At 47.5% G+C, this 22,716-nt stretch overlaps 1 protein-coding gene across 2 annotated transcripts in view; it reads left to right on the top strand.

The window, feature by feature from the left end:
* Positions 1–11,481, top strand: part of ESR1 (estrogen receptor 1) — a 279,219-nt gene extending 267,738 nt beyond the window's left edge. Inside the window, exon 8 of one of the 2 annotated variants that reach the window (XM_047769921.1) lies at positions 10,432–11,481. In XM_047769921.1, the coding sequence (XP_047625877.1) occupies positions 10,432–10,522 (91 nt within the window). In that variant the 3' untranslated portion in view covers positions 10,523–11,481. Of the gene's footprint in view, positions 1–3,734; positions 8,262–10,431 lie in introns of those variants that run through there. The other variant, XM_047769920.1, reaches the window with a different exon arrangement.
* The last annotated feature ends 11,235 nt before the right edge of the window (positions 11,482–22,716 follow it).

Raw genomic sequence — 22,716 nt, 5'->3', positions numbered from 1 at the left:
TAGCCATGAGGATGCAGGTTCAATCCCTGGCCTTGTTCAGTGGGTTAAGGATCCAGTGTTGCCATGAGCTGTGGTGTAGGTGGCTTGGATCCCAAGCTGCCAGAGCTGTGGTGTAAGCTGGCAGCTGTCGCTCTGATTCGGCCCCTAGTCTGGGAGCTTCCGTATGCCGCAGTGTGACCCTAAAAAGCAAAAAAAAAGGGAAAATATAAATGCCTTTATTTTTGCCTATATTACTCCTTCTGCTCTAGCCCTATTTCAGTTTCTAGAACTTGCTGGTAGTCCAGGCTCTGGCCCTAATCAGCTGTTCGTGGGTCAAGGGGGAAGTCTGCTTCAGGCTGTAGGCAGGCTATACAGCTGTTTATCTCCTCCAGGCCCACGCACACCTCTCGGGGGATCGGCTGATGGAAATGGCACAGCTGGGAGACTCAGCTTCAAGCTGCAGGCCTGTAGGTTGGCCACGTGATCACCCCACACTACCCCGCAGGAGCGATGGTACATGTTCTTCTCATGTGGGTGACAGAAGCATAGGAAAGCAAGTCTGTTTGGGGACGTGCATTTTAATCTTTCAATTAATTCATATCCACTAACATTCCATTGACTGAGCAAGTCCTGTGACAAAGCCCAACGTCAAGGATCCTGGACACATGACACAGAGAGGGGACCGTTCTGAACCTATCACAGCCTAGATCTGACTCCTTGCAGGAAGCATCTGCTGAGCCTTAACATCTGAGCGAGGGGGGGTTACACCCTGTTCATCTTTATTGTTAATGCCCATCTTATTATCTTTCATCACCTTTAAACTATACGCTCTGTGAGGCAGTTATCACAGTAAGCGAGACACCTAACACAGGGCTTGGCAAGCATTAACTCTTCCATAAATATTTTCTATAGGAGGTAAGAAAGGACAGTGGCAGAGGAAATAGAGCCTTTCTGTGCCATAAGGTTGAAAATGGCCTCATTTCCATTCTAAATAGCTGGCCAGAGGCTTAGAGGGTACCATTCCCATGAACAGAACTTGGCCCGCAGAGAAAAGATGAAGGAGGTAGTGGATCCTTTACCCCAGAAAGGCCACAGCAGTGAGGTGAGGTGGTGACGCCCTGTGTGATAAAGTGTGTACGACCTTGGGTGTACTCCAGGACCCTATGAATGAAAAAGATTCTGTTTCCTGGTGGCTATAAGGGAAGGACCAAGGTGTCTAGAAGGAGGTTCATTTTTAAGGGGGGTCTTCCAACCTTGACACTGTGATCCAGTGGCAAGAAGTACATCCCATCCAAGTCCTAGGTGCCTCCTTTTCTGGGATAACTCTGCAAATTGTTAGCTTCTTGAGAAAACAAATGTATCTCCTTGTCTTTATATCCCCACAGTGCCATATATGAAGTCTTACATGTTGTATATCGTCGTATCACTATTACTGAGTGAATGAGTGAATGAATGAATGAAAGAACAAATTACTTGAGGTTTTCTCTACCCTGTGAATTTGAACTTCACAAACAATGGCTTCCACTTGGCAAAGTTGTGAGGAAAGTGAGTCTCAGTTCTCAGGAAGAAAGCAAGTCCCCAAGAATATCCGTGTCATAGAGGACTCACATTGACCAGGCCAAGTAGGTGATTGCATTCTAAGCACACAGTTTCAGTCCTTTTTCCTTTTTTTTTGTTTTTTGTTTTTTGTTTTGTTTTTTTTTGTTGTTGTTGTTTTTTTAGGGCTGCACTCTTGGTATATGGAATGTCCCAGGCTAGGGGTCAAATCAGAGCTACAGCTGCCGGCCTACACCACAGCCACAGCAACATGGGACCAGAGTTGAGTCTGCGACCTACACCACAGCTCACGGCAACGCCAGATCCTTAACCCACTGATTGAGGCCAGGGATCGAACCTGCGTCCTCATGGATACTAGTCGGATTCGTTTCTGCTTCGCCAAAACAGGAAATCCCCATCTATTTTTTTTTTTTTGGATGAATATTGCACAGAAGGATGTGGAAGATGGATCACAATAACCTAATATAATCCTCTACCAAATTTCCTGGCCAAGAGAGTAAGCTTCCCCTTGAAGAAAATGTGTTAGATTTATTCTAAGCTAGGAATTTCAATGATAATGTAAAAACCATGTATCACAGCTGAAGTTTTTCTTTGGTGGTAAGAAGTGCTGAATTTCCAAGTCCATTAACTGCTTGTCTGCATTAGCCAGCCTAATTAGTTAACACCAAATATATTTGCACTGACTATGCTGGCCTTAGTAGTTTCACTGGCAGCATTGGCCAAGGGCAGCAGCAGTCAGTGTTCCTGTCTGAGGTGTGAAGAGCTGGAAAGAAGTGCTGCTCTATTGCAACGTTTGAGCTTTCTTTCTCTCACCTACACACACACACACACTCCCCCCCCCCACACACATACATACACACACCAGCACCAGCAGCACCAGCAATATTGTGGTGCCTCATCACAGCCAATCTAAATCACAGAACTCTGTTGTGCTCATATGTGCCTCAGCCATATGTTGTTATTTAGAGCATTTAGCACCAGATTTCATCGGATGGTAAATGTGACTCATTAGGTTGCAAGAGGAAAGATGCCGTCAGATCCAGGGGGCATTTAACTTTAACAGCCTTTTAAATGAAAACAAAAACAAAAACAACAAAATACTACTTAAAAACATAATTTAGCTGGTTGTGTTATACAGCCCAGATCACTTTGATGCCGCGTTTTCATGGCACATCTCCAGCAGGGGCTGACTTTTCCCCTACTGAACAGGCAGGTGTCGTGTAGGATGCTTCTTGTCTGCCTACTTAATGGTACAGGAAAAAGAAAGTTCAAGCTAGGTAATAGTTTCTTTCCTGGTGGGGACAGAGCCCATCAGTGGAAGAGGATGAGGGAGGGGCGTGGTAAAAGGAAAAATGCCATTTGCCTGCATTGCCCTCTCTCTGGCTAGCCCAAATTTTCTGAGCATTGACTACATTGTTGCCACATTTCTAGGCACACAGTTTGCACACATTGCTGCCCCTCATGGAATCTGCCCAGTGTGGTGTGTGTATGTGTGTGTGTGTGTGTGTGTATGTGTGTGTGTGTATGCCTGTGCTCGGGGAGCCAGAATACATACACACATACACAGAAGACTTTCAGGTTGTCCTAAGTGCTGAGAGAAAAACAGAGTAATATGAAGGCAGACTAAGTCCAGGTACTTGAGCCCATTGCCGTGGGGGTACTGGAAGGCCTTTCAGAGGGGGTGGCATTTGAAAACCTGGGAGAAGAGCCTCCGGGGTGGGAGGAGGGGGGCAGCGGGTGTAGATACCCTGGGTCTGGAAGGAAAGCGATTCGTTTTAGGCAGCATGAACACTAGGGTGGCTAAAGAGGATGGGCAGGGAAGGGAGGCAGGACGAGCTCTGAGGGGTCAGTGGAAGCCACATCCGTCGGACCTTGTAGGGCACAGACAGAAATGTAGATTTTATTCCTAGTTAAATGGGGAGCAATGGCAAGTTTTAAGCAAGGGGGCTTCTTGAACTGTTTTACACATTTACAAAGCTCTCTCCTACTTGGCAGCATAGCTCATCTAATTCTCTTTGTAGATGTAACAGTGACAGAGGGGAAGAAAGCCACCTGCATTGTAAATCCTAAAATGGCTCTTGAAACAGAAAACAAGGTTGACATATAAGTGTCGGTGGGGTCTTTCTTCCTTGGCCTTCCTCGCAGTGCTGGGGCCGGGATGGCCTAACGTGGTCCTGTGTATGTCTCCCCACCCGCAGTAACAAAGGCATGGAGCATCTGTACAACATGAAGTGCAAGAACGTGGTGCCCCTCTACGACCTGCTGCTGGAGATGCTGGACGCCCACCGCCTGCACGCCCCAACCAACCTCGGGGGCCCACCCCCGGAGGACATGAGCCAGGGCCAGCTGGCCACCTCGGGCTCAACTCCATCGCATTCCTTGCAAATGTATTACATCACGGGGGAGGCGGAGAACTTCCCCACCACAATCTGAGAGCTCCCCCCGGCGGCTCCCCCAAGGTTCCGAGAATCCCTGTCGCACTTCACCCCCACCACGCATCACTCTAGCTGACTTCTGCCCCTGCACACACTCTGGCATGTATCCAGCGCTGGCTTTCTAATATGGGTGGCCATTCGTTCGCTTGCTCAATTCTAAGTGGCACACCTTCTTTGGGGAACAGCCAAAGGGATTCCAGGGCTCATTTCTTTGGAACAGCTCCCTTTCTCCCTTAGCGGCGTTACTCAGCGTAAAGATTCCCTTAGCGTTTCATGACTGGGCTTGGTCTACGAGCTGGGCTCAGGGGACTGTGCACTTTAGCTACTTGTGACCCAGGTCTGGAGAGTGGACTTTTCACCTCCATGAATGTGAAGCACTTTTTAATGGATCTAAGCGTACGCCACAGGAAAGAATTGGAAGTGGCTCCTTTAATTGCTGACGCGGAGAAAGCTAGGTCCAGGGTTCATTATAACATCCTCTTGTATTCCTATAGCAAACATATCATTTTATGAAAGTCATGCCTTCAAGCTTTTGCTCTGTTGCTTGGCCGTAGCAGAATATCTGGTGATTGTCCACCCACTTCCCCTATAGGAATACAAGACGCACACAGGGAAGGAAGATCCCCTAATTGTCAAGAATTTATCAGCTTAATACACTGTACCTTCCGATTTGCTGAATGCTTTACCATTGGCCTTTGAGAGCACTATGTACAGGTCACGGGTTCCAGTTAATTCTTGCTTCCCATGGAGCTGTGGAAAACAGCAAGTTGATCCCAGTTAATTCGCTTTCACATGTACCAGTTTCCTTGTGAGGGATAAATTCTTGGTTTTTTGTTTTTGTTTTCATCTTATGAAAAAGAAAGCCCTCTCCCCGCCCCCAGAACTTGGAGTAAATGGGCTTCAGGACCTGTTCTGGTGTGATCTCACACCTATCAGCAGAGGGCGCTCTGCTCAGATCTTCCTGGTGTGTAACTTAATGCAGAACGTGTATTAGGTGTAGTGCCCAGCCGATGACCAAGGGCAGTTTCCACGAGTGGGCACCCTGGTGACACTTCTGGCCCTGCGGCACTGGGCTGAATAGTAAATGTGCATGATTCTTGTAGGTACTAGAGACCAAAGAGGAAAAAAGGGCAGAAACTGGAGAAAACTGTGAGGCTCAGGGTGGCCCGGCCACAGGCTGTGTCACTTAGGAGTGCTACTGGCCGACCCCACGCTGCACTGCGGGGCTGCCCGGGGGTCCACAGGGCAGTCCTCCTCTTCCTTGTTTCCCCGCCAGGCCCTGACTGGAGGCACGTTCTGGGCGGGGAGGAGGGCCAGGATTGGAGTGTACTCTCTGGGCGGGCTGCCTGCTGCCTGGTCAGACCACACCTGCCCTTGGTTGTTTAGAATTCATCCCAGAATCAGGGTTTGGCCTTGAGGGAGAAAGGGAAAGAAAGAAAAAAACTTCCCCAAGTGTCGATTTCATTAAACTACATAAGCCAAGAGAGCAAGACTGGACATGGGCGTAGGAGTCCTCAGGCCTATAGGCTTAAACAAGCAAGGCTCACCCCAACCACAGGGCTGGCTTCCCTGGGTCTTTGCTTCTCTAGGGCAGTTATGGGTTATTTTCCCTTCTCAGCTAAAAAAAAAGAAGTTTGGTTTCCTCTGGTGACCTCATTGTCTAGAACCGGAACCCCATTAATAGGCAATGTGTTACGCCATCAAGCCAGCCAAGCTTCTAAGGCTTCTCTTGGGATACCTGTTTTAAAAGTGGAGTTCATTCATTTCCAATTTCACAGGAAGCGATCGCCAAAGGACTGAGAACCTGGGAGGGCCAAAAAGAAAAAAAAAAAAAGTTTTTTTCACAAGTGCATCTAAATTTAGGGGCAATTTTATGTATCTGCAGTGAGAATGTTTAGAACATACTTCTTTTGTTGTTTTTGTTGAAGAAGCACCTTATATAGTATAATATATATTTTTTTGAAATCGCAGTGCTTGTTTATCAGACAATTGAATGTAGTCATTCTGTTCTGGATTTAATTTGACTGGGTTCACATTCAAAACCAACGAAAAATGTTTACTTTTTTTGTATTACTACCTTGTCATGTATGCAGTCATTAATAACCAAGGCCTGGTGATTATTCATTTAAATGAAGATCACATTTCATATCAACTTTTATATCCACAGTAGACAAAATAGCACTAATCCAGATGCCTATTGTTGGATATTGAATGATAGACAATCATATGTAGCAGAGATTATGCCTGAAAAGGAAAATTATTCAGGGCAGCTAATTTTGCTTTACCAAAATATAAGTAGTAATATTTTTGGACAGTAGCTAATGGGTCAGTGGGTTCTTTTTAATGTTTATACTTAGATTTTCTTTTAAAAAAATAAAAACAAACAAAAAAAAATTCTAGGACTATAGATGATGTAATACCAGCTAAATCCAAACAGTAATCCAGTGGAGGGTTTACATTATTCATCTAAGGTGTTTGTATTCGTGTTAAGATACTACTACATTTGAAATGGGCAGAGAACACCAGATGGTTTGATAGCCCGGGAGTTTCAGATAATTTTGGAAATCTCTTTTTTATTCTCATTTGAAGTGCCACTAATGGACAGCTGATACTTTGCAGCTGATGTTGCTCTTGGGTGTAGGGAATATGCTGTGTGTTTTTTCCCCCCACTCTGAGACAATTTAAAGTTTGAAAGGCATGGTCGATCAGGGTTGGGGGGGTGGGTTGGGATAGGGTGGGGAAATGGGTTTAGGAATTTGAAAAATGGGGGGCTAGAGTCATACGAGTCCTGAAAGTGTCTTGAGGCAGATCGATGCTGGCACCTGGAGTAAGCGCCAGGGTTTAGTCCTCCGATTGTGCCCTATTAACCACAAATAACTAGCTGTATCTGATAGCCATTCCTGTAATGGCAGCTTGAGTTCTGGGGAAGAACCAGAGGCAGCCACAATATAGTCCAAGGAAGAGCTAGTGGTCTTTGTTTTCTGTAGCCATTGCCCAGCTCCAGGCTTGCGGTAATGAGTTCTGCAGTGCTGTCGTGCAACAATCAGAGAGGCTAGTGCATCCAAAGAGAAGACCCTACATTGTAGGTTAGGAAATCCAGCCCCAAAGGAAGTGTAGTCATTGATCAGATTTCCCTATTAACCTTGCAAGAATGTTCAGCCATGCCATATCCTGTGCCTTTGGCGGGGGCTGGACAAATAAGGGACTTACTGCTAATTTACTTTTGATCCCATCAAGATGTTCTTGCATTGAAATCTCACACACTGATATGGCTATTGACTTAGGCCATTGGTTTAGACTACCCCTACGTGCAACCGATTCCAAATCACTTCCTAGCCACACTTCCTGACTCTGAGATGGACTGTGAATGCGGGGAGGGATCCCTAGGACCACAGTAATGTCTAATAGTCACAGGCAGGTTTGCTTCAGGAAACTGGTTATTCGAAAGGCAGATAGAATCGTACAGTAGCTCCTGAGACAACCGTGATTCTCCTTGGTGCAAAAGCTTTGGGCAGGTGATCCAGAATACACTGCACGCTTCCTAGGTGAACTCCCTGCAAAGTTCTTCTCAACTGGAGCAAAGGAGTTTAACTGTGGTCCCAAATATCCACCTTTTCATTAGTGTTAGTCCTCTGTTTCTAACTGCATTTTCTTTCCATTTGGATTACAGTGAGCGTGGCCTCTTTTCTAAGTCACTTAAAATTGGTTTTGAAGTAACTGCTGCCTCTATTATGGCACTTCAATTTTGCACTGTCTTTCAGATTCCAGAAAAATTCTATTCTTTTTTTTTTTTGCATCCAAATGTGCCTGAACTTTTTTAATATGTAAATGCTGCCATGTTCCAAACCCATCTTCAGTGTGTTTTTATAGAGCTGCGTACCCTGGAAAAGACATACAGCCCCCATAAGCAGGTGCCTGAGGCATGGACCCCTTTGCATTCACAGAGAGGTCATTGGTCATAGAGACTTGAATTAATAAGTGACATTATGCCAGTTTATGTTTTCTCACAGCTTATAAACAAAGCATTTTGTGCACTACATATTCTTCAGTGTAGAGCTCTTGTTTTATGGGGAAAGGCTCAAATGCCAAATTGTGTTTGATGGATTAATATGCCCTTTTGCCAATGCATACTATTATTGATGTGATTGTTTTGTTGCGGCTTCGCTTTAATGAAACACACTTGTCAGCCTCTTTTGCACCTTAAAAAAAGTCAAGAATCCAGTGGGATGCTCAAGCACCTTAAACAATTTTCTCTACCTATTTGATGTTCAAATAAAAAATTAAATGAAAGACAATGTTTGGCCTTGGTTTTTTTTGGGGGGGGGTTGTTTTTTTGTAAGCTCCCTTTTTACTAGTGGTTCAGCACTGGCTGCCTAAGATCAGGGTGATGACATCATCTGTAGAGCAAAGTGAGTCCTGACTGCTGAGCTGATGCCAGGTCCCCCTCCCACCTCTCCCCTCCCCCACCCCCTGCCAGGCATAGGAGGGAATGCATGAACCTTGGGGTGCAGCAGACCTGGCCTCAGTTCTTGGCTCTATTGCATCCAAGTTTAATGATCGCTGGCCATGAATTCTCAGAGCCTCTGCTTCCTCATTGATAAACAGAGAGAGTAACCCCTAATTTACAGGGCGGTTTTGAACATCGTATGAGACGCTCATTAAAAGAGCAGTTGTTAGAATTGCTGCTGTGGCACCTGGGTTAAGAATTCGGTGTTTCCACAGCTGGTGTAGGTCGCAGCTGTGGCTCAGATTCAGTCTCTGGCCCCAGGAACTTCTATATGCTGAGGGGGCTGCTGTTAAAAAAAAAAAAAAAAAAAGTTGTTTTCTAACGTCTACTCCCAACCCCTTCCTTGTAAGGCCGAAGAAAGAAGCTTAAGAGAGTAGTTATTTATGAATGAATGAGTGAATGGATGAATGGATGATCTAAAACCTACATGTTTGCTCAAAAACCTCTCTGGTGTGCGGGTGAAGCAGGAGAGACTGGTGTATCCCCATCCTACCCCTCTCCTGGTTTCCAGGGTTCCAGACTCCCTTCCCTTTTCAGAGCTACCTGTGTGTTCATATTTTTTAAAGAACTTAAGGAGTTCCCGTTGTGGATCAGAGGGTTAACAACCCAACATGGTGTCCGTGAGGATGCGGTTCGATCCCCGGCCTCGCTCCGTGGGTTAAGGATCCCACGTTGCTGTGGCTCTGGTGGCCTACACCGCATTTATTTTTTTCCTCTCTATTCGTCAAGTTAGGTAATTTCTATTCATCTGTCTTCAAGGGAATGGATTCATCTGCCATTTTGACTCTGAGTTTAAGCTGTTTCTGTGAATTTTCATTTTAGTTATTGTCCATTTCAGCTCCAGCATAAAATTTGATCTTTCTTTTTTAAAAAATTTTTCAGAGTTCCCATCATGACTCAGTGGTTAACGAATCTGACTGGGAACCGTGAGGTTGCGGGTTCGATCCCTGGCCTCACTCAGTGGGTTAAGGATCCAGCATTGCTGTGAGCTGTGGTGTAGGTCGAAGATGCGGCTGGGATCTGGCATTGCTGTGGTTGTGGCGTAGGCTGGCACCAAGAGCTCGGATTAGACCCCTAGCCTGGGAACCTCCATACGATGCAGGTGCGGCCCTAGAAAAGACAAAGAAAAAAAAATTTTTTTTTCTAGAGCTCCCTGGTAGCCTACTGGTTAGGGATCTCATGTTGTCATTGCTGTGGCATGGGTTCAATCCCTGGCCTGGGAACTGCCGTGTGCTGGGGTTATGGCCAAAAAATAAAATGTTTTTCTAAATTCTACCCTTATTGAGAATCCCTATTTGTTGATTCACTGTTGTCGTGTTTAACTCTTTAAAACAATGGTTTCTGTTAGATATATTAACACATTCATAATAGCTGCTTGTGGTCATTGCCAGCTAAATCCAGCATCTGGGGAGACACACAACAGGTTTTGCTTCCTTTTTCTTTTTTTTTAGGGCCGCACCTATGGAAGTTCCCTGGCCAGGGGTCGAATCAGAGCTGTAGCCACTGGCCTACACCACAGCCACAGCAACATGGGGTCCGAGCCACATCTGTGACCTACACCACAGCTCATGGAAACGCCAGATCCTTAACCCACTGAGCAAGGCCAGGGATTGAACCCGCATCCTCAGGATACTTGTTGGGCTCGTTACCATTGAGCCACAAGGGGAACTTCAACAGTTTCTTTTGATCTCTTTTTTTCCTGAGTATAGGTCACATTTTCCATTTCCTTTGCATATCTGATTTTTTTTTTTTTGAAAACAATGTCTTAGACACTGTAATACAGCACCTCTGCATTCTGATTCCCCTACGGTCGTTGCTGTTGTGTTCCGTTGTTGTTTGGGTTTTCCCTATGTCCAGGAATTCACCTGCAGTTAAATAGGTGAAGTTTGTCTTTCCACCAGCAGTTGGTCTCTGCTAGGTTCTGAAATGGTGATTCTCATTTTGGTTTTCAAGGCTGCCTTCGGGGGAGCTGCCCCTGTGTCTGGAGGACTCAGAGGTTATCCAAGTGACCGGACAGACATGGCCCGACACCTGGAGCCCGTAAGGCTTCTATCCTCTGCTGATGACTCTGAGGGAAGACAGGGGGGCACATCTGGTTTTCAGGCTATTTTCAAGGCTGACCCAGCTTTTGCCTGCAGGATCGGACGGGAGTGTGGGGCTAGTGGGAGCACTTTCTAGTCTCTGCGACCCATGTTCACAGACACAGCCAGGATGGCACTTGCCAACAACCTCAGGCTATGGCAGCCTTGGCCTTGGCCTTGCCCGCTCATCCACCAAATCAGGTCAGCCGTCTGGGACCGTGGCCACAGCAGCAGCGTCGTCAGTCCTTACGCGGTGTCCCGCTCTGATGCGGACCGAAGTGTGCAGGTGGGGGTGGGAGCAAGAATGCCACAGATTCACACTGTTCGTGCCCAAAGTTAAGCAGGTTTTCAAGCACAGACACCTCTCCTGTCGCCGTGTGCCTTGGGTCACTTTGCAGAGTGCCGAAATGGAGGGGCTTGTCATTTTGTTCAGCTTTGTAGATACGTTTTGGAGCAAGGATTCATCAGTCTCCTCACTGGGCCAGAGCTGGAAGCAGCAGCCCCACCGCCCCACTCCACATCCCTTGTCCGGCTCTGCTTGTCCTTCTCGGGCTACTCAGGGGCAGCGTTGTCTACGTGTGCCTTGTGTTTATTTCCAGTGCTCAGCGAGCTCTGGGGAGAAGGTTGAGCAATCTGCGGAACTTTAAATCTACCTGGCGGAGTCTGTTCAAAGTTGGAACGCCTGACTGGGAGTAGATCAACTCACACACTGGCCCCAGGCCACCTCCTCCAATGGGACCTGTGCTTAAGCCTTTGGGGACATTCAGATTCAGAACTGCCATGTTTAGATTTGCTTCTCAAAAAATACAAAGTGGATGCCTTGGGGCAGCAAAATGTTCTAACTTGTAGTATTGGGACTACGTGCATTAAAAAGCTGGTTTGGGGGGGGGAGTTCCCATCATGGCTCAGTGGTTAATGAGTCCGACTAGGAACCATGAGGTTGTGGATTCGATCCTTGGCTTTGCTCAGTGGGTTAAGGGTCCAGCAATGCCACAAGCTGCGGTGTAGGTCACGGATGTGGCGCGGATCTGGCGCTGCTGTGACTGTGGTGTACGTAGGCCGGCAGCTTCAGCTCCAGTTCAACCAGTAATAGCCTGGGAACTTCCATAGGTTGCGGGTACAGCTCTAAAAAGGTAAATAAATAAATAATAAATAAATAAATAAATAAAAGCCTGGTTTTAAATTCACATGCATGGTTGCTGAAAATTGCAAAATCTGTAACTACCACCGAAAGAGTAGCTCTAAAGCCAGGGGAGATATGTTTATTCAAGAGAGAGAACTTTCTAACGGAACGGCCTCCAGATAATCTGGGACACCTGGTAGGGTTTGGGCTTCCTGAGGGCTACTTGACGTCTCAGAGTGCACATGAAATATTACTTAAGATCAGAGAAAGTGCTAAGTTTTGAATTTAAACAAGCTTTCACATTTTATGAGTAGAAAGGAAAAATTCTCATGAACTTTTAAGGCAAAAATGTGACGCTTCAAAGAAATATGGGTCTTTGGGCAGCATGCTTCATGCTTCGCCCCTCGAGTCCTGGAGACATGGTCCCTCTCTTGAGCAGCGCTTCTTTTGCTAATGCCCCTGGAATTTGCTGCCAGCGTGCCTGGTTTCTGAGGTCACGCAGGCGCCCTCCCTGCGCCGGGTTTCTGCCAGGAGCTGCGGGTGAACTGAGGAGGGATTTGCGTCTGCCCCTTGGCATCAGGAGAAGCTCTATTTCTAGCCGATGACCTGAGATGTTGATGTCGGAGGCAGTGGCACCCTCACTGGCAGCAGGGCCTGTTTCAGGATGATGGTAGCCGGGCCAGGTTCACTCCCTTCCCTTTTTAGCCAAAAGCCCGGCTCCTAGCTCCTGGCCGGGGATCAGGGCCGCGGCCCACAGCTTAGGGACTGGGTATCTGTGTAGAACTGACCAAAAATAAAATAAAATACAAAGAAGCAAGGAAGCTGTGGGGTGGAGCTCCTTTTGTGGCTCAGGGGGTTACAAACCCAACTAGTATCCATGAAGATGCAAGTTCAATCCCTGGCCCCAGTGTAGCTGTGAGTGGCAGTGTAGGTTGCAGATGCAGCTCGGATCTGGCAGTGCTATGGCTGTGGTGTAGGATAGCAGCTGCAGCTCCGATTTAACCCCTAGCCTGGAAACTTCCATGGGCCCTGAAAAGCAAAAGAAAAAAAAAGCTCATTGGGGCAAAGTTTTTCAAAAGTGATTTTGAAATGGTATGAAATAACCTCAGGGGCCAGGCCAGTGAAGAGCAGACGAAGGGACTCCAAAACAGCCATCTCTGGACCCTTTGCCAGGAACCAGTCCCCCAGATGGCCGTGGGGTAGACTGGGCCCCAGGCATCATCCCAGACTCCGTGTTCCCTGAGGCCTTTCTGCAGCTCTGCAACCTGTCATCAGATACCTCTTCACTGAGAAATCAGTAATTGTGGGCAAGGCCAATGAGAGGTTTGTGAGCTGGTAAACACTACACTGACTGAACGAATTCAGGCTCCATGGAGCGAAAGCTATAAAGGTTCCTGAGTATTTCCAGATTTACAGCCAAAAAGCACATGTCAATACCCAGGGACCCAGACCACAGGCTGGGGGACAGCAGGGACAAGGGGATGGTGCAGCCAGCAGGAGGGGCTCTTGCCACAGCCCCTGGGAGCTGCTCTGCATGGTGGTCCAGGCCCTGCTGGACCCTGGGTGCAGAGCGTCGCTGGGCTCAACCACAGAAAAGACAGCATTTCTTTCAAAATGAAGGGAAGGGCTGAAGGTACCACAACGGGGCTGCTAGAGGCTTCACTAAGACCGGCTTAAAAACTAGAGCAAGTGGCTGCCCGATGGGAGAGGGAGGGAGTGGGAGGGATGGGGAGCTTGGGGTTATCAGATACAACTTAGAATAGATTTACAAGGAGATCCTGCTGAGTAGCATTGAGAACTATGTCTAGATACTCATGTTGCAACAGAACGGTGGGAAAAAAAAATGTATACATGTAAGAGTAACTTGATCCCCATGCTGTACAGCGGGGGAAAAAAAAAAAGAATTAAGAGGGGAAGTGTGTGTTACCAAAGTATAGTTAATAAAATTATAGAATCTTAAAAAACCAAAAACAAACAAACAAAAAAAACTAGAGCAAATGACCCATTCCTTCACCTTGGAATTTATCATTAAATATTCAAAAACACCCACTAACAATCTTTACAATTCGACCTATTTGTGAATGCTAAAAAAAAAAAAAAAAAAAATTGTACGTAAGGAAAAGCCTTAGGGGGTTTATGAAAAGAGAGGAGGTTTTGGTAGAGAAGCTGGTTTTAAGTACTTGGCAGTGTTGGTACCAACTGCTTGCTTCTAGCCTAGGATCATGGGAACCCGAGTCCAGAAAGTGGAAAGACCCGGACCCCGAAAAGACAGAGCCCCAGGTGGCTCCAGACTTATTCTTATGGGAAAAGCTGCCAAGCTTTGGGTTTGATTTACAAAAGCAAAGGAAAGCCTCTTTCAGAGAGCTTAGAGCAGTGTGGAGATTTTTCATGTGTTTTCTCTGATTGCATAGAAGTGGGAAGATAATCTTTCAAATGTCCTGTGTCCCATTTCCAGTAAAGCATTCTGACAGGAGAGGCTTCCTATTTCCCAGTCCCCACCCCTCTGTGACACCAGAGACTCTAGCTCTCAGCAGCTGCTGGGACTGTGTAGACCGACCTCTGGGGTATCACAAAGACCACCCAGAGAAGAGACTGCTTGATGAAAGCCCCCAGGAAATGGTGCCAGGACTTCTCTGAGCCAATCAAAAGGAGGCCCGACCCTGAGCAAACAAGATTTATCACCTGCCAAACCATGTCACCATCCTGCTCCCATGCTTCCCATTCTTGCTGAGTTCCAGGAAGCCACATGTGCACACTTGGTGCCAATGGGAAGCCCCCAGCCCTGAGAAAAAACCCTGCAGAGGGGCCAGAAAGCCTTGCTTTCCTGATGTCTGCACCCAAGCAGCTGAGGGAACAGGAAGGACCATTGACCTGGCGGGCGCCCCAACTAGGACTTTGAACGACGCAATTTCCGAGAGGCCGAGGGATGTGCAGAACCCTCTGTGCCTCTTACTCATGCAAGAAGATGCCAGTTCCATTCCAAAGACAGACACGAAAGCCCTGGACCCCCCTCATCCCCAACAAAATCCAACAACAACAAAAATACCATGGGGGAGCAAAGAAAGAACGCTTCATGGATGCCTCAAAAGTGTTTTCAGGGGAAGAATCCCCAGCGGCAGCTGGACTGAGGTGGGGAGAGTAGGTCCAGTGTTGAGCCAACCCAGTGGGGGTGTCATTCCCAGGCATCGTGTCAGGAGCAGGGAGTATGGGGGGCTCAGGGTCGTAGCTAGCGCAGCCCCCACCTCTAACAATTCCACCACCAATTCCACCTCCTGGTTGGCAAACTTTCCCTGAAAAGGGCCAGAGAGTAAAGATCTTACTTCGTGTGGCTGGAGGTAATTTTTCCTGTGTCTGGTCTTGGTTTACAACCCCCCTAAATACGAAACCTGTTCTTAGGTCAAGGGCCTACACACAGGACCCAACCTATAGCTGGTCAACGTTTTCCTTGGCTTATGGTCTGTGACCTTAGTCAGGCATCATCAGGCCCAACTCCCCTCCTCCTCCCCCAGCTAAGAAGATAGCAAGGTCCGAGGACGTGATGTCCCCAGGGACCCCCATCTGGTGAGGCAGCGGGGGGCCTCAGTAACGCAAATCCATGAGACGCACCTCTGTTCCAGCAGGCTGATTCCCGGGTACCCCTCAGGCTTTCATTTCTAAGAGCCTTTCTCCTTCCAAAAGAGGTTAAAAATGAGTGTGGGAAGGATGTGGAAAGCTCTTCCCAAAAGCCATTTCTGAAGTCAACTTGAAACTGGAGTCAACAAGATAAATGGGTCAGCATCATTGCCCGTTAGTCCTTGTCATGCCTTGTACTGCACATACACTTGGTCCATTTCATCTCCCAGGCAGTACGTACTATTATTATCCCATTTTACAGAGGAGGAAATGGAGGAAGAGAAAGGTTAAGTCCCTTGCTCAGGTTACACAGTTTGGAAATCGCTGAGCCCGGGGATTTTGGCCCTGGAGTCTCTGCTACAGGTGGAACCTCTCTAATAAGACTTGGACAGCAAGGACTTTATCCATGTCCACATCCTTCGCACTCTATCCGTTTCCTCTTCTAATCACAGACTCCACGGGGAAGGTGGAGGGATGGGAGGAGAGCTGTACTCATCCTCTGCCTGTACCAAGGAAGAAAGGCACTAATAAAAGCTGCCTGTGACTTCTGGGGTCCCCGCCCCCATCCCTTCCCGTGATCAGTGCTTCCTGATGGACTGGTTTCACCTGTAAGCAGGGGGACTCAGGGAGGAAGTAGAGACATTTCCTGAACAAATGAGCCCCCATTTGGAGGACATCTCTCCTGGAAAAGCTCTTCTTGGGGGATTTTGCAAGTCCTCTGGTCAGACGGCCTCCGCATCTCAAACTGGGGGCTTGCACCACCTTTGCTCTTAGGTCCTGGAACCAACAATGAATCTGGGATGACTATGTGGAGTGGAGTCAGCCACTGGGATCCTGCCACTTTTATTATTTATTTATTTATTTATTTGGCTGCACCCACAGCATATGGAAGTTCCCTGGGCCAGGAATTGAATCCGAGCCACAGTGGCCACCTATGCCGCAGCTGCTGTGATATGGAGGCTTTAACCCATTGGGTAGGGTTGGAAATCAAACCGGTGCCTCTGCAAGCAACCAGAACCACTGCAGTTGGATTTTGAACCCACTGAGCCACAACAGGAACACCTCTGCCACTTTTAATAAATGACCTGTCACCATTTACTTTGGGCATATCAAAAACTGTTCTAATTAAAAAGCGAATCAAATGTCTCCTCGTGCAAGAACAGAAGTAATTTTTTTTTTTTGTCTTTTAAAATTATTATTGTTAGGGCAGCAGTTTGGATCTTTAAAACAAATCACGCTCCTTGTCACAATTTAAATAATATGTGTTTAAAATTGTTTTTCCCCTTATGACTCTATTCACAAAGTTAAAGCTTTGAATTTCACATATATCCTCCTAAACTTTTTCTTCGCCTTAAACAATGATGAGGTTTTTTTTCTACAAAAATGGGGGCAAATTATAGAAACCTTTCTGTATCTTTCTTTTTTTAAATTTAAGAATACATGGTAGACATCTTCCCCAATAAATAAATATACACTGATTCCATTTTTAAAAAGTAGTTGCGTTATAGTAAACACTTCATGTATGAACTGTAATTTATTCAACAGGCCCCTCGCTGACTGACATCTAGGTTGTTAGAAACGAGTGCTAACAGGCAGTATGCTTGTCTTGTTTCTGACTGGTAATGGGACAATTATCTATTGATTTTAAAGATGATGAAATAGTTCTTCACGGCAACTACAAAAATAATTCCAGATAGGTTATAGACTTACTAGCAGAAAATACGAGCAAATATTTGCATGATCTTGGAATGGACAAGGCCATCTTAAACTGACAGAACATTGTAAATCACTTACAGTAAAAAAAAAAAAACTAAAAAAAAAATAATACAATTCAGAATCGATAAAGGAAAGAGAACCTGTCAGATCTGATGACGTCAAAACTAAAACTGTCTATGAGACTAAGGAGCTGTATAAAGTCAAGACAAATGATATGATACACAGGGTGAATTTACATTTTTGTTTCGTTTTGTTTTGTCTTGCTTTTTAGGGCCGCACTCGTGGCGTATGGAAGTTCCCAGGCCAGGGGTTGAATTGGAGCCACAGCTGCTGGCTTACACTACAGCCACAGCAATGTGTCCGTGACCTACACCACGGCTCACAGCAACACCCGATCCCCAACCTACACTGCAAGGTGGTGGGGAGGTTGGGGAAACTGTTCGCATAGCCTGCCAGCTGGGGAGAATCCAAGGGTCTGAAGATGAGGGAATCCAGGGCAGGTGGTGGCTTGGAAGCCCAGCCCTGGAGCCGGAAGCGGTGCGGCCTTAACAGGTTTCCAGGTGCCTCTGATGCTGCTGATCTGGACCACACTTGGCACACCGCTGGCCTCGGAAGACGGCCTTGCAGCAGGAGACGAGACATCCCTCCAATTTCTGGTCAACCTGCGAATCCCACAGGGAGGTGGGGGGCCGGGTGGAGAGGTGAGCAGTGCGGGTGGTTTGGGGGGTAATTGCCTGCAACTGTTCTTGATGTTGGCAGCTGTTTGACAGCCTCAGTGTCTGAGCCCAGCAACTGCCTCAAGAATGCGTCTCGCAGGATTTAGGCCTGGGCTGGGAACAGACATCTGTGAGGCTCTGATACGACCATTCGGCCGGGAAATCTGGATTTCTTCTTGATCACCTATGGCAATCATCTGCTGTATGGCGCACAAAGGACCTAGGATGTTCTTCTCCAGGTGGGACTGGCAGAAAGAGATCAAATTCGGCTACAATCCTGCTTCTGTATTTGGTCACAGATTAAAAAAAGAAAATAAATTTGCAAGCCTGATTCCTTTTACTGTGACCCTCAGAGTTCAGAAAAAAATAGGTCCAAGTCTCACTGGCTTCTCGGCACCCCAGATGAAGTGTGGCTTCATGATCCAGCCTTGTTACAGCGTATGGCCCTGTTTTTTATTAGCCACTCTCAGCTTTCCAACCTCCTTAGCCTTCCAAGATGCTCCTGCCTGACCACAGAGCTCCAGTGAATTCCTCCCACCTTCGGCCCAGTGACAGACAGAACTCCCCCTGCGTCAGAGACGCCCTCAGCTGCCCTGCAGAGAAGGCTGCTTTGCAGAGGTGGCCAGAGGCGCCCTCAAATCACCCAGTTCCTGCACGTACGTGTCTGAAGGAGGGTTCTCCCCCAACCAGGTTCAGGCTACTCTGTGGTATTTCCAAACGGAGGCCTGATGGTGTTTTGTTTTGTTTTGTTTTGTTTTTGTCTCTTTAGGGCTGCATCTGCGGCATAGGGAAGTTTCCAGGTTAGGGGTTGAATCAGAGCTGTAGCTGTCTGCTACAGCCACAGCCACACCAGGTCCAAGCCACATCTATACCACCTTATGGCAATTCGGGATCCTTAACCCCCTGAGCATCCTCGCATCCTCATGGACCCATTGTGTTCTTAACCCACTGAGCCAGAGTGGGAACTCCTTGATGGGTCTTTTCAAACTCTGAGGGAGCAGTTAGTGCAGAGCCCGGAACTTCAGAACGAAAGCCCTTTCTTTCACATTTCGTCTTCTCTGGGTTTCTCCAGGTCTTTGCCAATCGGCCACAATCGCCACAGTGTATAATTACACTTAAAATGGAAATGAAAACACCTCCTCAGGAAAACACCTCCTCTCAACACCTGAATGAACATCTTGGTGCCGCGTGTGCATCAGCCGAAAATTGCTTCTCTGCTTATAAACCACGCCGCCTACCTCCATCTCCCCCGATCTTCAAAAACGCATCCCGCTAGAATATCAACCAGGTGACAAAGAAGGGAAAAGAGAGGACATCTGCCGACAGAAAACAAAGACCCAACAGGCTTAGGCTCCCTTTTCTCCTCCATGAGAGACTGTTGGGTTCCCTTCTAGTGTCCTTGTGGCCCTTCATCCCGAGTGTCAGGATGCAACCGGTGGAGGGAAATACGGATGCTCTAAGGCCTCCGGATGACCTTTGGGCTGAGGTCCCAGCTGAGGTGTCTGGAACAATCCCTTGCCCATGAGGCGTGCGATACGTATTTGTGACATGAATAGAGGCTGCTCCGCCTGAGCCCTTCTGGTCCTATTCGGCGTATCCTCTGAGAATACTTTATTCTTGTATAATTCCCTGTGGTCACAGGGATGGGTGATGGTGGACTGGTGGCCGAGGAGAGAGAGCCCAGCTGTTGTGGCTGCTCTGGGGCCCATCCAGACCAGCTTAAGACCCTGCTTTTTGAGGCATGGTTGCCTCTAGAAAATCAATTCACCCCACCCTCCTTTGCTTTACGATCTCTTAGGTGGCTTGCCAATAAAAGTTTGTAGCTCTCATTTCTTCATATTTGGCCCCAGGGCATAGGCTGTAAATCCGTCTACCCCAACCTGCCTTTTGACGGTAAATCTCAGGCCTGGGCTTGCTGAATTGCCCATCTAAGCCCTTTGAAGGCGTCTCTTCTCACTTCCTACAAAAACAAGGGGGGCTGTGGCTGCCCCATTTTCCAGGAGGCAACCTTCTGGCTCTCCAGGCATAGTTTCCACTAAAGCCTTTCCCTCCCCCTGGATTTCTTACTCAATCATGACTTTTAGTTTTGAACTCTTTGTTTCCCCCCCCTCCATCCTAGTTTTATGGATGTTTCTCTTTCCTCAGCTTTTGTAAAGTTTTCTGTTGGCTTGAGCAAATCTCATGGCCAAGATAGCGCCATCCAGCTGGCCGATGGTCTCTGGGGACATCTCTCCCTATCTCCAGGCCACAATAGGGCTCTGGACAGTCCTTGTTCCAGAAATGAGGGCCTCTTGGACAGTCATCCGTGTCCTTTTAGCCCCTTGAGAGTCTCGCAAAACATCCTGCTCATCCACAAAGCCTTTGCTGAACGTAATCTTTCTCTGTGGCCAGGAAGATGCTGGTACTGGTGAGGCTGCTACTGATGTGACCCTGTGTCCCTGCCCTTGGTGGGCAGGTGAGGCCGTGTGAGCTCTACATGGAAGTCCTAGTCTCACCTGTGGCTGGCTTGGTCCTTGCTAGACTGGTCAGTCTCATCTGGGGAGAGCCATCACCTTGCAGCTCTAATGTGCACACTCACTGTGCTGCTTCCTTCTGTCCCGTCTCAATGTTCTTTTGTTCGTCTTCCAAACATTTCCTAGAAATGCATATGATGCCTCCTGTTGAGTGTTTCACAAGGGTTTTTTAAAAGGGACACATCAGACTCTAGGATCTTTTTAAATCAAAGCCAAGTTATTTTCTTGGCCATTTTTTTGTTTGTTTTTGTTTTTGTTTGGTCTTTTTAGGGCCACCTTGAGGCACATGGAAGTTCCCAGGTTAGGGGTCGAATCAGAGCTACAGCTGCCGGCCTACACCACAGCCACAGCAACACAGGATCCAAGACACGTCTGTGACCTATACCATAGCTCATGTCAACACTGGATCCGTAACCCACTGAGCAAGGCCAGGGATCAAACCTGCATCCTCATGGATACTCGTGGGGTTTGTTATTGCTAAGACAGGATGGGAACTCCCTCTCAGACACTTTTAACATTTGGTACTTCCGTGATGGGAAACACAGTCAGTCAGTTAATTGCCATGTGGAGAAGTGGCTCTGAGGTGTCCTTGATGGGCCTCCACCATGACCGAGGCCTCACCGTGTGGTGATTTCCACAGCAGTGGCAATATGTGCCTCTTGAAGGGCTGGGTGCCTCTAGGGGCAAGACCATGACCTCCAGGTATTTGGAGCAGGGGTGACGGGGAAATCGAGGAAAGAATCCGGCCTGAAGGAGGACCCAGCTCAGATGAGGGTGCTGGGCGTCCTTCAGTCTCCACCCTGCTCACAGCCTTTCCAGAAGCAGGAAGACAGGAAACGAGACAAAGAGGTTTGTCTTCTTTAGAAAAGAACGTCTCAACTCTGCTCCCTGTGCGGAGTGTCAAGAGTAACCGGAGCGTCGAGAGCAGAATGAGTGTGACAGAAATGCCACAGGCGGAAAGTTCGGTCGAGGCAAGTCTTCAATCCAGCCCAGCAGTGACCTGGAAGGTCTCCCGGGATGAGATGGCTCGCGTGCTGTCTCGGGAGTCAGGAGAACAAGAACGTGGTGCTAAGAAGGCACAAAGCAGTGCTTTTCAACTGTTAGCGGGAATACCATCTCTCAGGCATCTGTTTAAAATCTGTTTAAGCTCCCAGGCTGGACCCCACGAGACTGAATTAGGTCTGCAGTCAGCCCAGAAGTTAGAGAGCCTAGTGAACTTCTGGACCCCGAGCTGATGAGGCACTCAGGCTGCAAACATCATGGAAACTATGGAAGGCGGTTCCAGGTAATCTGGAGTTTGGTTTAAATTCGTGGTTTTGGAGTTCCCGTTATGGCTCAGTGGAAGCGAATCTGACAGCATCCATGAGGATGCAGGTCCGATCCCTGGCCTCGATCGGTGGGTTAAAGGATCCAGCGTTGCCATGAGCTGTGGTGTAGGTTGCAGAGGCAGCTCGGATCTGGCTTTGCTGTGGCCGTGGCTGAAGGCCAGCGGCTACAGTTCTGATTCAACCCCTAGCTTGGGAACCTCCATACGGTGCAGGTGTGCCCCCCCCCCGCCAAAAAAAAGAAATTCTCAATTTAGAGCAGAATTTATAAACTAATACCTACAGGAGTTAGGCTGGTTCAGGCGATGAGGGCGGTTGGTAGGATACATGTGTAACTGTAAAAACGATTTCCTCCTGCTCTTCATGGGACAACAGCCTTGTCACTCCAGCAACTAATGTCACATAGGAATATGTGTCCAGGACACATGAGCTTTCTGTTCCCAAGAGAAGCCTGAAACCAGACGTAATATAAATCCTCGCCCTCTGATTATTACAAGGTGGATTGAGACATCACGAGCACCAAAAAGGACCACGAGGGCCACGGGTTGGCAAGTGCAGAGGGACAGAACAAAACACAATGATATTTGGGCTTGAATGATAAACTAAAATGGTATTTCTCCCGCTAGATAATGAAAACATCATGGGATCTAAATGAAGAGTGTGCTAGGGACATTCACATGGCTTTTGCATACCCTGGCATGGAGTGGAGAAGGGGCCTTCGTCAGGAGGTCACAGGCATGTCTTCCACTTGTGCAAAGGGAATAGGAAAGAAAGGAGAGCTAGAAAGATGTGGGGAAGCAAGAATCCGGGAAAGATCCTCCATTGCTGTGGCCGTGGTGCAGGCCAGCAACTGCATCTCCAATTCGACCCCTGGCCTGGGAACCTCTGCATGCTGCAGGTGTGGCCCTAAAAAAAAAAAAAAAAAAATCCAGGAGATGCAATTGGCTGTGGAAGAGGATGGAGAAGGAAACAACCAAAGTTCTCCATGTCTAAATTCACTACTTCTCTCAATTTTTTTTCTTTAATATATACTTATGTTTAAGATTCATTCATTCCACAAAAAAAAGACAATTTAGGTTGTGTTCTAAGGGCCTGCTTAATAAGGAAATTTAGAGTGATTTCTTTAGGGGGGAAAAAAGAGCACAGACAAAA

The sequence above is a fragment of the Phacochoerus africanus genome, chromosome 2 (genome assembly GCF_016906955.1).
Source record: "Phacochoerus africanus isolate WHEZ1 chromosome 2, ROS_Pafr_v1, whole genome shotgun sequence".
Lineage (NCBI taxonomy): Eukaryota > Metazoa > Chordata > Mammalia > Artiodactyla > Suidae > Phacochoerus > Phacochoerus africanus.
Note: the sequence above shows the minus strand (reverse complement) of the source record. Positions and strands in the feature narration are given on the sequence as shown.